The sequence below is a fragment of the Monodelphis domestica genome, chromosome 5 (genome assembly GCF_027887165.1).
Source record: "Monodelphis domestica isolate mMonDom1 chromosome 5, mMonDom1.pri, whole genome shotgun sequence".
In the NCBI taxonomy this organism is placed as follows: domain Eukaryota; kingdom Metazoa; phylum Chordata; class Mammalia; order Didelphimorphia; family Didelphidae; genus Monodelphis; species Monodelphis domestica.
The window spans coordinates 213,211,509-213,228,248 of NC_077231.1; the positions used below are offsets into that span (position 1 = coordinate 213,211,509).

Below are 16,740 nucleotides of genomic sequence, written 5' to 3' on the forward strand. Positions count from 1 at the left end.
CCCAGGGTCACACAGCTAGAAAGTGTCTGAGGCCTAGCTTGCCTTATTTTTAAAGAAAACATTATTTCATAATCCAAGCTAACTATTGACTTATTCTCAAAATTCAATTTTATTTTATTTTCATTTCTAAATTCTGTCTGTCCTGTTCCTCATCCCTTATGCTTTAAGAAGAAAAGAAAACAAAACCCATTTCAAATATGTATTGCCATGCAAAACAAATTCCTGCATTACCAAAACCAAAAAAAGAAAGAAGGGAGGAAGGAAGGAAGGAAAGAAGGAAGGAAGGAAGGAAGGAAAGAAGGAATGGAGGGAATGAGGGGAGGAAGGGGGGAAATATACTTCCTTCTGCAATCTAAGTCCATCACTCCTCTATCTACAGGTACTTAGCATGTTTCCTCGAGTCCTTTGGAGTTGTGTTTGATCATTATGTTGATCAGAGTTACAAAGTTTTTCAAAGTTGGTTATTTTTACAAATATTGCTGATACTATATAAATGGTTCTTTCTGGTTCTGTTCACTTAATTTTGCATCAGTTTATACAAGTCTTCTCAGATTTTTCTGAGAGCATCCCATCATCATTTCTTATAGCATAATACTTATTCCATCACATTCATATTCCATAACTTATCCAGTCATTCTCCAATTGATAGACATTCTGTCAGTTTCTAATTCATTGCTATCATAAAACAAGCTGTTATAAATATATTTGTATGTGTAGGCTCTCTTCCATTTTCTCTTATCTCTTTTGGGGGGGTAAATCTAGAAGTATTTCTGGATCTAAGGTGCTCAGAGTTTAATACATTTGGGGGCACAAAATTATTGGATTAGTCCACAGCTTCACCAATATTTCTTTAATTATTTGTTTTACCACTTCCTCTCTAGCATGCCATTTTAATTTTTTTGTCATCATAGTCAGTCTGGTGTGAGTTGGTTTCTTTGATTTTTAATTTGCATTTTTCTAACCAATAGTGATTTAGAACAGATAGATTTCTTCCCTGAAAACTGTCTTTTCATATCCTTTGACCATTTGTCAGTTGAAGAATTGATCTTATTCTTGTAAATTCAGTTTTCTATATATGTTAGAAATGAGACCTTTAATGGTAAAACTTATTGTAAAGATTTATTCATTTCCTGATTTTCTTCAAATTTTAGCTGCATTTTTTATTTGTGCAAAAACTCTTCAATTTAATATATTCAAAATCATCCATTTTTCTCCTTATGAACTTGCCTCTCATATTTGGTCATGAACTTTTCCCTTCCCTTTTCCCTAGATCTGACAAATAATTTCTATTATATTCCACTAATTGAACCACAAGGTCATCCTTTATGTCTAAATCATGTGCCCATTGGAATATAGTATAAAATTAGTCTGTATCTATTTTTCTGCCATAATGTTTTCCAGTATACCGAACAATTTTATTGAATAAAGAGTTCTTATAACAATAGCTGAGATCTTTGGGAATATCAAACAATATGCTATTCTTTTAATTTGCTTCTGCATATTATATAGTTAATGTGTTTTCACTAATCAACCTCACTATTTCTTACCCAATATCAAATTATTTTGATGATTATAGATAATGTAGTATAATTTGAGACCTAATACTGCTAGGCCCTTCTCATTTTTTTTAATTGATTCCTTTGATATTCTTGACTTTTTATTCCTCCAAATAAATTCTGTTATTTTTCTAGCTCTATAAAGTGATTTTTAGGTATTCTTACTGGTATAGTACTGAATAAATAAAGTAATTATGGCAATTTTGTCATTTTTATCATATTGGCTCTGCCTACAATTAATTTCTCCATTTAGAGCTGACTTTAAGTAAAGGGTGTTTTATAATTATGTTCATATTTGTAATTATGTTCACATGATTCCTCTTTTTTGTCTTGGAAGATAGATTCCCCAGAATTTTTTACTATTAATAGATATTTTAAATGTAATTGATCTTTCTTCCCTTTCTACTAAGGTTTGTTGCCTATTATCAGAAATGCTAATAATTTGTGTGGGTTTTCTATGTAAACCTTCATTATCATCTGACAAAAATGATACTTTTGTTTCCTCTTTGCCTATGCCTCTTTCTTCGATTCCTTTTTCTTGTCTTATTGCTGTAGCTAGCCTTTCTCAACTGGTTGGTTGTCCTTTGTACTCAAAAAGAACCAAAATTATATCACTGGGGTTGATTTTTTTTTAATAACCCTTCCCTTCCATCTTGCAGTCAATACCATGTATTGGTTCCAAGGCAGAAGAGTGGTAAGGGCTAGGCAATGAGGGTCAAGTGACTTGCCCAGGGTCACACAACAGGGAAGTGTCTGAGGCCAGATTTGAACCTAGGACCTCCCATCTCTAGGCCTGACTCTTAATCCACTGAGCTACCCAGCTGCCCCCTTGATGATGTTTGTTGACTTGCACATAAACTGGATTTAAGTGAGGGCAGAGTTGAATAAAGTTATTGGCCTCCCTCTGTCTTCCAGAGTCATCTAAGTCCAGTGGCAACATAAAAGTCAAGAAGAAGACTGGTGATGGCTCAGGATGCAGTAGATGACTTTGGTTTCTTCAAAGTTCAACCAAACTCGAGGCACACCATAGCTCCTGCTCCTGCCACCTTCATGGCACATTAGAACAAATTGTTCTCATCCACCCATTCCACTGAGGGAAGTTTCCAACCTACAGATTTGAAGTCTGTCGTTTACCATCAGCCTGGTTCAATCCACCTTCTGAGATGGCTTACCAAGGCGTAGCTGTTGTGTATGCTAGAACTTTTTGGAGCCACAGGTGCAAACTGGTTGGTAAATGTACACCAAAGCAGGAGAGCATCTCTGAAAGGGGCTCAGTGGACCTTCACACCAGTGATACTAGTCTTCTCTAAACCCTTGTCTACTAGCATTCCCAACATAATATTCAAGAGTAATGGTGATAATGGACATTCCTGTTTCCCACCTGACCTTACTGGAAAGAGTTCCAGTTTATTCCCATTACATATAATGTTTTCCCTTAGTTTTAAATACTACTTATTTTAAGTAAAGATCCATTTATTCCTTTGTGTGTGTGTGTGTGTGTGTGTGTGCATGTTAACACGAATGGATATTGAACTGTTTTTTTTTAAAAACACATTTATTCATCTATTGAAATAATCATGTGATTTTTGTAGTTTGTTATAAATATAGTCACTTATGCTTGTAATTGTCCTCAGATTAAACCAATCCTGCATTCCTAGTATAAATCCAGCTTGGTCATAGGATATGTTCAGTATGATAAATTGCTATAATCTCCTTACTAGTATTTTATTTATTTTTTTTGTAAATATTCATTAGAGAAACTAATCTATAGCTTTCTTTCTTTCTCTGATTTGATTCTCTATGGTTTAGATATCAAGACCGTATTTGTCATGAAAGGAATTTGGTAGGATTCCTTCTTTACCTATTGTTGTTGTTTTTTTCAGTTTATATAGTAACAGGAAAATTGTTCTTTACATTGTAGAACTTGCTTAGAAATTCATCTGGTCCTGGATCTTTCCCCCACTCAGGGAGTTCATTTATGGCTTGCTCAATTTCTTTTACTAAAGTACAGTTATTCATTACTAGGTTTGTATACCAAAGATTTAAAAAACAAAAATGGAGAGGACTTATATTACAAAAATATTTAAAGCAGCTCTTTTTGTGGGGGAAAAGAACTGGAAAATGAGGGGATACCCATCAACTGGAGAATGAATGAATAAGTTACAATGTATGTTGAAATAATATTGTTCTGCTGTATAAATGATGAGCAGGAGGAACTCAGAAAAACCTGGAAAGACTTACATGCACTGAAATAGAGTGAAATGAGCAAAATCAGGAAAACATTGTACACAGTGACAGGAATGCTTTACAATGAACAGCTCTGAACAGCTGAGAATAGCTATTCTCAGCAATACAATGATCCCCCCAAAATTCCAAAAGTCTCAGGATAAAAAAAAAATATGATTTGCTTCCAGCAAAGGAACTGATGGAGTCTGAATCCAGACTAAAGCAAACTTTATTCTCATTTTTTATCTTAAACTTCTTTTTGTTCATGCTTCCTTCCACAAACAGATTAATATGGGAAAGTGTTTTACATGATAACAAATGTAAAACTCTAAATGAGACACTGCTTACCATTTGGGGGAATGGAGAGAGAGGGAGAGAATTTAAGACTAAAAATTATTTTTTAAATGTGAGAAACTGTTTTTATATGCATTTGGAGAGGAAATTAAATTCAAAAAAATTTAAGATAGGGTTATTTAAGTATTCTGTTTCCTGTTCTGTTACTCTAGATAATTAATATTTTTGTTATTATTCATCCATTTCATTTAAACTATCAGGTTTACTGGCATATAGTTGGGAAAAGAGATTCCAAATATTGCTTTTATTTCTGTATCACTGGTTTTGAAATCACCCTTTTAATTTTGGATACTGGTAATTTAGTTTTATTCTTTATTTTTGCTAATTAAATAAACCAATGGTTGTCTATTTTTTGTTTTTATTTTTCATAAAAGTATCTCCTAGTTTTATTTATTAACTCAATGGGGTTTTTGCTTTTAATTTTGTTAATCTCGCCTTTGATTTTTAGGATTTCCACTTTAGTGTTTATTGAGGATTTTCCTTTTTTTTTTAAACCTTTACCTTCTGCCTTGGAACCAGTATTGGTTGGGTGGTAAGGGCTAGGCAATGGGGGTCAAGTGACTTGCCCAGGGTCACACAACTGGGAAGTGTCTGAGGCCAGATTTGAACCTAGGACCTCCCATCTCTAGGCCTGGCTCTCAATCCACTGAGCTACCCAGCTGCCCCTGGTTTTTCCAAGTTTTCTAGTTTCCTTTTTAGTGGTATGATCAATTCATTGATCTACTATTTTCATTTAATTGGGTGATTTTAATTTTATGGTTTTTAATAGGTTTTTGGGGTCATAAACACATTTTATTGATTTATTCTTCTTATCTTTTATTGATGTAAGAATTTAGATATAAAATTTCCCCAAAGGACTGCTATGGCTGTATTCCACAAATTTTGTTATGTTATCTCATTGTTGAAATTGTGTTTAAAGAAATTATTGATTGTTTTTATTAATTGTTCTTTGATTCATTCTTTGCGATTAGAATAATTAATTCTAGTTATTTTAATTGTTTCTTCACTGACATTTAATTGAATATAATTTTTATTGTATTGTGGTCTATAAAAAGTATACTTAATATTTCTGTTTTCTGGATGTTTGTGAGGATTTTATGCCTTAATACAGGTCAATTTTTGGGAAAGTGTCTTACACAGAAATAGATATACTCCTTCCCATTCCCATTCATTAATCTCAAGGGGTCTATTTTATATAACTTTTCTGTAATTCTGTTCAGATCCTTCACTTCAGCAAGCATTATCTATAATGGGGATAAGCTAAAAAGTCTTCCCAGTAAGATCAGGGATGAAGCATTATCACCAGTATTATTCAACATTGTACTAAAAATGCTGACTCTAGCGATAAAAGAAGAAAAAGAAATTGAAGGAATTAGAATAGGAAACAAACTATCATTCTTTGTAGATATGATACTATTATTAGAGAATCTTGGAAAATTAACAAAAAAAAACTAGTTGAAATAATTACCATTTTAAGCAGAGTTGCAGGATATAAGATAAACCTACATATATTATCAGCATTTCTGTGTATTACCAACAAAGTCCAAAAGCAAGAGACAGAAAGAAAAATTACATTGATAATAACTATAGACAATAAAAAACATCTAGGAGTCTAACTGACATATGCATTGCATGTGCATTCATTGCATACATACACACACACTTAACCAGAATTTCTTCCAAATTGCTTAGATGAATATCAAAGTAATGTTCATTTTCATATAGACTAAATATAATAACCCAGTGAAAGCCCCGCCAAAAGTGAATGAAAGTGAATAGCCACTCACCTGGGTTCCATATTCAATCCACTGACCATTGTCATTCAGCCAATACCAAAGCCATGTTGTGGTTAGAAGAATACCGGAAGGTTTGGTGACTGAGGAGGGGGTGGATAAGCGACGTACTTGATTCAAACCACAGGTCATAGTCTCAAAATTGATATCCAGGTCTCCCATTCTATAGAAATAAAGCAAAATGGGCTTTTAAAATGGATGGTTCCATTTATCAAAAGAGTGGCTTTGTATGTTTGGGAAACAACAGGGCTACCTTTTATGAATAATCAATATCTTCATGTGGAGACATATCTAGTTAATGATCTAGAGAAAGCTCAAATCAATAAAAATTTACTAACCCTAAAAAAGCAACTAAACTTAATGGAAACAATAATTTCAGCAAAGTTGTAGTATATAAAATATTGTTGTTCAGTCACTTCAATCATTCCCTATTCTTTGTGATCCCATTTGGGATTTATCTTGGCAAAGATATTGGAGTGGTTTGCTATTTCCTTCTCTAGTTCATTTTACAGATGAGAACTGAGGCAGAGTTAAATGACTTGCCCAGAGTCACACAGCTAATAAGGTCTGAGGACAGTCTTGAACTCAGGAAGATCAATCTTCCTGACTCCAGGTCCAGTACTCTATTCAATGCATCACTTAGCTGCAGGATGCAAAAAACCACACATAAATCATCAGCATTTCTATGTGTTACCAACAAAACAAAGCAATTAGAAAGAGAGAGAAATTCTGTTAAAAATAGTTAGAGATTTTAAAAAACATTTGGGAGCTAAACGACCAAGACACAAACAAGAACTATACAAACACAACTACAAAACATTATTTACAGATATAAAACATAAACAAGTACACAAATGTTCATTACTAGTGGTTATTGTGTAAATGTAATAAAAATAATAATAGTATCTAATTTAATTTACTTATACAGTGCCATGTCAATTGAACTACTAATGTATTACTTCATAGAGCTAGAAAAGATGATAGCAAACTTCATCTGAAGGAATTTTTAAAAAGGGAAATAGAGGAAAAAGTAATAAGAAAGATCCAGAAGTACCAGATCTCAAATGATATTGAAAACTTTTTGATATTGGCTAAAAAAATAGAGGTCAATCAGTAAAATGGATTAGGTGCAATACTGAAGGAAAAGGTTATCTATTTATTAACAACTGCTGAAGAAAACTAAGAGGCTGCTTGGTAGAAATTAGTTTTAGATAAATACTTCACATCATATGCCATGATAAACTCCTAATGGATAGACAATTTAGATTTTAAAAGGTCCCATAATAAACAAATTATAGAGAAGTGAGTAGGGAAATGTCTTTGCACAAATAAAATTAATGGAGTTACAATCGTAGGGGAAATAGTTAATTGAGTAAAACATTTTTGTAGCAAACATTTGTTATAGATAGGGTATCCAAGATATATTAGTAACTAACACAAACATATAACCATTCCCCAATAGCTAAAGGATGAAAGGATATAGGTAGTTAACCAAAGAAGAAAACAGAGCAACTAATGACCACAAGAAAAAAATGTTCCAAATCATTAGTTAGAGAAATTCAAATTAAAGCATCTGAGTTTCCACCTCACACCTGTCAGAGTAGGAAAGATGACCAAAAAATGAAAATGACAAATGTTAGAGGAGCTGGGGAAAACAAACATAATAGCATACTTACTATTGGAAGAACTATGAATTGGTCTAGTCATTCTAGAAAGTGGTTTGAAACAATGCCCTAAAAGTCACTAAGTGAAATAATATTGCTACTAAGTCTGCACCACAAGGACATTTTAAAAAAAAGAAAGAATCAAGAATACACAAAAATATTTATTTATAGTAACTCTTAGTGAAAAAGAATTAAACTAAAGGAGTGTCCCTTGAGTTGGGAACTGCTGAATAAATTATGGTATATAAATGGAATGGAATTTCATTGTGCCTTAAGAAATGATGAAAGGGATAATTTCAGAGAAATTTGGTTGAACATGAACTAATAAAGTGTGAAGTGAGCAGACCCAAGAGAACAAATGATGCAATATTAATAATACTATAAAGAAAATAAACTTTGAAAGTCAAAAAACTTTAGCTCAACAACTTCCTGAGGTAGGTGCTATTATTTTTCAATTTTACAGATGATGTCTGAAAGTAGAAGGTTACGCGATTGGCCCTGGGTTGTATCGCTATGAAGTCTCTGAAGTGGGATTTGAATTCAAGACTTTATCCTCCAAATCCAATACTCTACACATTGTACCACCTAACTGTAGGTTACTCTTATAAATATTTTTGTACATCCTCTTTCTTTTAGCTGTTGGGGATACAGATCTAATAGTGGTATTATTTGGTCAATGAGTATACACAAGTTTAAACCCCTTTAGGCGTAGAAATGGTTCTCCTGAATGATTAAAGCAGTTCATAACTCTGCCAGCAATGCAAAAATGTACCTATTTTTCCATATCCCCTCTAGCACGTGTTATTTCCCTTTTCTGTTAAATTAGTCAATCTGATAGGTATGAGATTGTATTCCAAAACTGTTGAAATTTGCATTTCTCTAATCAATAATGGTTTGGAGCATTTTAAAATATGACTATAGATAACTTTGATTCCTTCTTCTGAAAATAGCTTATGTATATCCCTTGATCATCTGTCAATTTTGGAATAGCTCTTATTTTTGCAAATTTGACTCAATTCCCTATATAGTTGAGAAAGTAAGCCTTTATCAAAGAAATATGCTCTAAATATTTTTTACTTCATTCTATCATACCTTTTAGCAAAATACAGTTTCTCTGATTATCTCTTTTAATTAGGTTTATTTTTGCTTTTGCTTTGTCTGAGATCATTGTAGCTATTACTACCTTTTTCACTTTAACTGATTTATTACCCCAATAATAGCAAGAATTCCCTAAGCATCCATATAGATCATTCATTTTTTTTTAAACCCTTACCTTCCGTCTTTGAGTAAATACTGTGTATTGGCTCCAAGGCAGAAGAGTGGTAAGGGCTAGGCAATGGGGGTCAAGTCACTTGCCCAGGATCACACAGCTGGGAAGTGTCTGAGGCCAGATTTGAACCTAGGACTTCCCATCATTAGACCTGGCTCTCAAACCACTGAACTACCCAGCTGCCCCCCCCCATATAGATCATTCTTAAAAGAACTTATAGTGATAATAAAGTGGGCACATAGGACAGTAGTTTCTTATGTCCTCTTGATTGTAGAAGTACCTTTTGTGATTTTTTTCCCCCTCTATAACTTGATCTTCCTCTTCCTGAAAGTCCCTTGGTGTTTTTAGAAATATCACCTCATGTACAAATATATTTATAGCTGACCTTTTTTTTGTGGTGGCAAACAATTGGAAACTAAAGGAATGTCCCTCAAATTGGGAATGGCTGAACAAATTGTGGTATATTATGGTGATGGAATATGATTGTGCTGCAAGAAATGATGAACAGGATGATTTAAGAAAGAGCTGGAAAGAACTACATGAACTGATACAGAGTGAACTAAGCAGAACCAGGAAAACATTGTATATAGTAACAGCAATATTGTGGAATGATCAAATGTGATAGACTTAGCTACTCTCAGCAACATAATGATCCAGGATAATTCTGAGGAACTTAAGGCAAAAAATGTTATCCACATCCAGAGAAACAAAAGTTGGAGTGTAAATGCAAATGAAAACATATGATTTTTCATTTATTTGAGTACATGTTGTATGGTTTTAGTTTTATAAGATTATACATTTACAAAAAATTAACTATATTTAAAAAAAAAAGAAATGTTACTTCGCTTCCAACATAGATTTCTTTGTTTATAAATTAGTCTGGCTATTCTTCCATCTCTTCGAATAATGTTTCATTTCCTCATTGGAGCACTAAATGTTAAAATTTAAATATAATAGGTCTAACTGTCCAAAACAATGAATTGGATTGATAGAAATGCTAGCAGATCTTTTCCATTTTTCATCTCTGTGTTGTCCTCTTTCCAATTACATAGAGAAATGCTATTCGGATTATCATATTTAAGTTGTATGCAGTCTACTAAAAATTCTTTTTTTTTTTTTGCTCTTATAAGCCAACTACAAATTGAGAGAGAGAGAGAGAGAGAGAGAGAGAGAGAGAGAGAGAGAGAGTCCTATTCTGGTATTCCTATAAATTGCTATGTCCTTTGCCTTTACAATAAAAATAAGTATTTTGTTGTTGAGGCATTTTCAAGATTCTTTTAGCTTCTTTACTGTGGTTATTGCATTTTTACATTTTCACTTTTATTTTTAAGTTCTAAATTTGTCTCCATCACTTCATCCCTCCCCTACTCACTCATAAGGTAAAAAGCATAATGCTTATTATATGTATTAAGTCATACAAAACATATTTCTACATTAGTCATTTTCTAAGGAAGAGGAAGCAAGAAAAATAAAGAAAAGGGGGGAAAATATACTCCAGTCTGCGCTCTGAATCCATCAATTCCCCAAATGGAAATGGATAGCATTTTCCATCATGAGTCCTTTGGAGTTATGATAGACCATTATATTGATCAGAGTTACTTAGTTTTTCATAGTTGAATATCATAACAATATTTTTTCTATTATGCAGATTCTCATCTCACTTTTCATCAGAAAAGCCTTCCCAGATTTTTCTGAAACCATCTCTTTCATCATTTCTTAGAGCACTGTGGTATTCCACCACATAAATATACCATTAACAATTCAGCCATTCCCCTATTGATGGTATCCCCTCAGTTTCTAGTTCTTTGTCACCACAAAAGAACAAAAAACAAAAAAGGTGCTATAAATATTCTTGTGCATATGAGTCCTTTTTTTACTTTGATCTCCATGAGGTACAGATATGGCTATTGTTTTACATCAGTGAAACATCTATAGCAAATGGTGGCAATTGGAGCTAGTGTCTTTTCTTTATCCATCTCCCACTGTTTAGTATCAATTTTTTAATAGGTTAGAACTGTTACAATGAACAATTAATACTTGTTTTTCATGTTTTCTTCTAGTTGTTTTAATCATTTGTTCTAGTGTCTGATCATATAAAGAGCTCATTATGCAATAGCTCCCATCCTGATAACCACGCATTGCTATCTGTTAAAATATAATAACCTTCCCTTTCTCTGATGTTATTGAAGTTTTGCCAGGTCGAGTATTTTCCCAGCACTCTTCTTTAAGCAAACTCTTTTGGGATTTTTGTCCCCAAGTATTCACTGCATACAGACTCCTTATTTCCTACCTGGCTACACTATTTTGGGACTTCCTGACTTCTTCACCTTGTCCTGAAGCTGAATTGGGTACCTTCCCCCTCCTCATTTAGCTTCTTTTTGTATTCTTTTAGCTACTTGAAGGTAGGATCTATTTTCCTTTTTCATATGTGTAGCCCCAGGTCTCAACACAGTGCCTAGCAGCTGGAAAGAGCTTAATAAATATGCATTGACTATTAACTACTGACTAGTTGCTTTGTCCTTTCATTTTTGGATCTCAAACAATATTTTCCAACAGTTTTCACATCCTTCTTTGTGCCCACTTTCACATTGAAGACTCTGATTATTAGTGTATATGTTGACTTAATTTAAAGGTCATGTCAAGGAATTAATTACATTTACCTACTTCATTCTCTATAACAGATGGTGGCCCATAAGCTACAATTATCTTTTTGTCAAATCTATGTTTATCATGAACACTAAAGTCAGTATGTTATGACTAACTGTACCAGGAAATGACATTTCTTGCTAATTTGGGTTACATGAAGAAACCATTTTTTATTAACTTTTTATTTGCTTGCCTAAGAATAAACAATGAGTCACCCTTCCAACTTAACTGCAATTTCCTTGGGTTTTAGTTTCACTTACAGCAGGAATGTCAATATTAACAGGATGCTTTCTTTTGGTAGTATTTTAACTCAATGATCAGAATTAGAGGACAAACAAACAAAAATAAGGAGAATAACTTCACAGTAAGAGAAACTTTGGGCTTTTCTTCCACCATTCTTTGTTGTTTTGTGAATAGCAATATTGTGTCTTTAGTAGTAGTGCCAATCTTGGCTCTAGAGAGGTAGAGGATGGAAGGATGAAGGGAGGAATGTTGCCTCCAGAAAATTTTTTACTATTAATTTATAATAGAGATTAATCTATAAATCTTCGATTGAAGAAGAAATATACCAAACTAGTCTCTCTTCATAACTTGGTAACTCTTCTACCATCAGAAAGGATGATGATGGGGGGGAAAAAAAACAAGCATTACTCACTGGGCTCCAACATTTGGGAAAAGAGGCGGAAGACCAAGAGCCAAGTTGAACAGGAGACTGATATACGAGGGAGATGAGGGAGATGGGGCTGGGGAAACATATCTAAACAGGAGAGAAGAAGAATTATCATAGTAAATTATCTCTCAGATCCTAAATGTATTGATATGAGAAATGAATGGAAACCTAACCTGTAAAATAAGGAGGGAATGTAGGGTCCAAATTATCTTCTTGATCTTAACTGAAAGAACCCCAAAACTTTTAGGATCAACTACCTAAGGTGTTGTTCCTGAAAGAGGAATAACTAGTTTTATTCCTGCTACAGACATAAAAGCAATGCTTAACCCAAGGGAATTTATGTCTAATCATGATGATTCTGCTCTGATTGAAGAGTGATAGGAAATAGCAGCAGTTTCATAAAGAGAAGCGGCATGGGATAGTGAATGGAGAGCTTGCCTTAGAGTCAGGAAAACCTGCATTCAAGTAGTGCTTCAGACATATACTGTCTGAGTGACCCTGAGAAAGTCACCTAACAATCTAACACCGAAGGTCAAGGGCTAGGCAAACAAGGTTAAGTGGCTTGCCCGGGTCACATCCTCCCAACTCCAGGCTTGGTGCTCTACCCTCTCCCTCAATTTAGAGGAAAAATAATGGCTCCTTTCCAGAGAACACAGAAAAAGGAGAAAACATAGTTCCAATTACCAGGCCCAAGGCCCTGAGCATCCTAAATGGAAAAGGGTTAAAAAGGCTTCCCAAAACACTTAGTCAATGCTTCTGCCCAAAAATCAAATACAGGCATGGGGCTATAGACCTGGAGTCAAAGGATGGAATAAAAGGGCTTCTTGCATTCCTTTCTGCTGGGAATTCAGTTTCTCTCTCATCTCAAAGGAAGTCAAAATTGGGAGTTCTCCAATTGGATCAGAGGATCAAGAGAGTTGGACAACTGGTTCAAAGCATCTCTTTCCCTTCTTTTTAGAAGTGGGGAACTATGGGGCAGAATATCACATCTACTGTTAAACACAATAGATAATTTTAGTTGATTTTGTTAAAGAGAATTCTCTTTCCTTTTTTTTTTACAAGAGAAGGCTTTTTTCTTCAGGGAGAAGGGTTTATCTTTATGAAATGAAGATGATACAAAAATAAAAATAGTTTAAATTATTTATAAATTTTAAATTGAATATAAAACACTTCATAAACTAAATCTGAGTTATTCCTTCAGAATCCCCTTTAGAGACCGTAATTGCTGGTCAAATAGTAACTATTTAGTAGCTAGACTATTCACATTTGAAATTAATCCCCTTCAATCTCAGAGAATCAAATTGTACAATAGTTCCCACAAACTAAATATTTTATGTATAAACTAATATTTAAGGTATGCAAAGCACTTCACATTAAGAATTACAAATATTATTATCCCAATTTTTTAACATGAGGTTAAATTTGCCCAGGAAGTAAAATGGACAGCACAGTATTTAGATATAAATTATGGAACTCTTTTCAACAACATTCTTATAATGAATATGTCTAAAATCTGAATTAAAAACATAACTTTATTTTTTAGGCAGAGTGAATACTAAGGTTATACATAGCTCTTCCAAATTAGAAAAATCACCTCAACAAAATGAAATCATCCATGTTAAATGTAGCCACATTCATGTACTGCTACCTATTTTCTTCCCATCTCTGAAAAGCTGACCAGTGTTTATTAAGTCTTTTCTATGATTCAATACCACAGGAATCTAATGAAATATGAGAGCAAATATATTCTGGGCTCTTACATTTAGTCCTTCTCCAGCACTCAGGAAAAAGGATGCAAATCTCACCTTACCTGGAGTTCTTTGGATCACAATAAATTTTTTCAATCCCTTCCATCATGGGAAGATCATTCCAGACAGTGCCATCCAACTTTTGCCATCGGTAGGGCAACTTGTAATGAACATTTCTACAGTTATCTGTAAAGAAAATGAAATCTTCAATGAATGCAAAACACTATTGGGGGCCAGCTGGGTAGCTCAGTGGATTGAGAGCTAGCCCTAGAGATGGGAGGTCCAAGGTTCAAATCTGGCCTCAGACACTTCCCAGCTGTGTGACCCTGGGCAAGTCACTTGACCCCCATTGCCTAGCCCTTACCACTCTTCTGCCTTGGAGCCAATACACAGTATTTACTCAAAGACGGAAGGTAAAGGTTTTAAAAAAAAAAACACTATTGGGCTACATAAAGCAAAAAATAACTTTGAGCACTGATAAAAAATAATAAAAAGGAATATGATTATATGTTGTTCTTTGATTATGAGAGTTAGAAAATAAGTAATAACTTTTTATTATTATTTATGGTTAAAAGGTACTTTATGTCTACCATTACCTTGTTTGATCCTCACAGAAATTCTGTGTGATAAATAATCTATATACTATTATATTATAACATCCATTTTAGATATGGGGATAGGGAAGCTTTCAAGTAACTTGTTCAAGGTCACTGAGCTAGCAGAAAGTGCATTATGAGAAACTGAACTTGGAACACTTGACTCAAAATGAAGTGCTAGGTGGCACAGAGGATAGAGTTTCAGTCTCGGAGTCAACAAAACCGACCTTCCTGGGTTCAAATCTGGCCTCAGACACTTAGTGTGTGATCCTGGGAAAGTTACTTAACCCAGTTTGCCTCAGTTTCTTCATCTGTAAAATGAATTGAAGGAAATGGCAAAAACTCTCCAGTACCTTTGCCAAGAAAACCCCAAATTCATAAAGAGTCAGATATGACTGAAAACTGAATAATTTCCAAATTCTCCCACTTGGAAAAGTAGCATGGCATAATGTTTTGCATAAATCTACCCCATTTGGGATAAACATGTTTTTGAAAATCTAAATGTAAATCCTTTTTTTCTTGGTAAACTAACTCTTATTTTAAATTCATTTATTTATTTGACAAGCATTTATTGAAAACTTACTGTGTACCAGGTACTCTAGTACAATAAGCAGTGGGAATATAAGGATAAAAACTAAACAGTCCTTGTCCTCAAGAGCTTACATTCTATTAGGGGAATGGAGAACAAAATATATTAAAAAAAAACAAACCCAAAACATAAATGACTGGGAGGAAGGAGACACTTTCAATAAATCAATCAATAAACATTTATTAAGTGCCTACTATATGCTAATACTATGCTAAGTTCTGGGGAAATGAAAAGAGGCAAAATACAGCCTCTGTCCCCAAAGAGCTCACAATTTAATGGAGGAGGACAACATGAAGACAAATATATACAAAGCAATCTATATACAGGATAAATAGGAAAAATTAACATTAGAATGAGAGTTGGAGAAGACTTCCTGTAGAAAATGGGAAATTATTTGGGACTCAAAGGAAGTCAAGGTCTTGAGAGAGGGATGCTGATAAGCCTTGTATGAGGTAGTTCTTGAGCTGGGCTTTGAAGGAATTTAGAAACCCTAATAGTAAGAGAAGCAAAGGAAATATTTTCTAGGCATTGGGGAAGTTGTTGTTATTCACTTGCTTCAATTATATCCAACTTTTTTGTGATCCCAGTTAAGGTTTTCTTGGCAAAGATACTGTAGTGGTTTGCCATTTCCTTTTCCAGCTCATTTTATAGATGAGGAAACTGAGGCAATAGATCAAGTGTTTACCCCGGGGGAAATCGGGAGCCACTGCATATTGTCCTGTTATAAATTCAACTCACTTTTTTGTTTGCAGAATTTCCAGATGTAGTAGAGGCAAATCTCACTGCTTTTTGTCTTCTCATTGCTTGTAGAAGCAGATTCAGATCGTTTATCTGTTAAAATAAAAAAAATACAAATATGAAATGACTTTTATACTTTAATGTGTTTCTACCACTTACCCACCTGCAATCTCTGTTTAGTGAAATGTTTAGTGACATTGTGAGTAAAAATCTAACTATGATATTAAATTAATTAGAAATAAACTGAAATGCAAGACCATGGAAGAATGCCCAAGGACAGGAGGCCCAATGTATAGACATGCATTATGAAATGTACATGTATGCAATAATTTGAGAGAATCTTAGACAGCACCTCAAAGGCCATCTAATTCAAATAATACCAAAATAAAATCTTATCTCCAAAATCCTTAATAAGTTATCATCAAGCTTCTGCTTTTTAGGCCTTTCAGGAATGGTGACCATTCCACATATGGATAGCCCTAGTGATTAGAAAGGTTTCCTTTATCCTAAGCTCAATTTTAGCACCCTACAATATCCATGATTCTGAAAAACAAGTCTAATCTGTTATCTATATTGATGCTCAAGCATCAATATAGCAATCAAGTCGTTTACAAGATTTTCTCTAGGTAAAACATCTCTAGTTCTTCTAATTAATTCTCATAAGGCATCTAGAGTATCCAGTCTGATCTTTTTCCTAGTTGCACCCTAACTTATCAACATCTTTCTTGAAATATGGTCCTCAGAAATGAACATAACCTTCCAGACATATTTGGACCAGGGCTAAAAATGGCAGGACCCTCTTATTCTGGATACCATTGTATTTTAAGGCTGATCCTATTCGTTTTTGGCTATCACACAGGAGAAGAAAACAATTGCTGAGCAAACTGTAA

At 33.9% G+C, this 16,740-nt stretch overlaps 1 protein-coding gene across 4 annotated transcripts in view; it reads right to left on the bottom strand.

Annotated features, from left to right (window-relative positions):
- LOC100022917 (protein mono-ADP-ribosyltransferase PARP12-like) overlaps nucleotides 1-16,740 on the bottom strand; it is a 69,712-nt gene that overhangs the window by 23,290 nt on the left and 29,682 nt on the right. For 3 of the 4 annotated variants that reach the window (XM_016426181.2, XM_056799752.1, XM_056799753.1), the window contains exons 4-7: nucleotides 15,851-15,943; nucleotides 13,990-14,113; nucleotides 12,165-12,266; nucleotides 5,924-6,092 (exon numbers count right to left, since the gene is read on the bottom strand). In XM_016426181.2, coding sequence (XP_016281667.2) covers nucleotides 5,924-6,092; nucleotides 12,165-12,266; nucleotides 13,990-14,113; nucleotides 15,851-15,943 — 488 coding nt within the window. The remainder of the gene's footprint in view (nucleotides 1-5,923; nucleotides 6,093-12,164; nucleotides 12,267-13,989; nucleotides 14,114-15,850; nucleotides 15,944-16,740) is intronic. The other variant, XM_016426182.2, reaches the window with a different exon arrangement.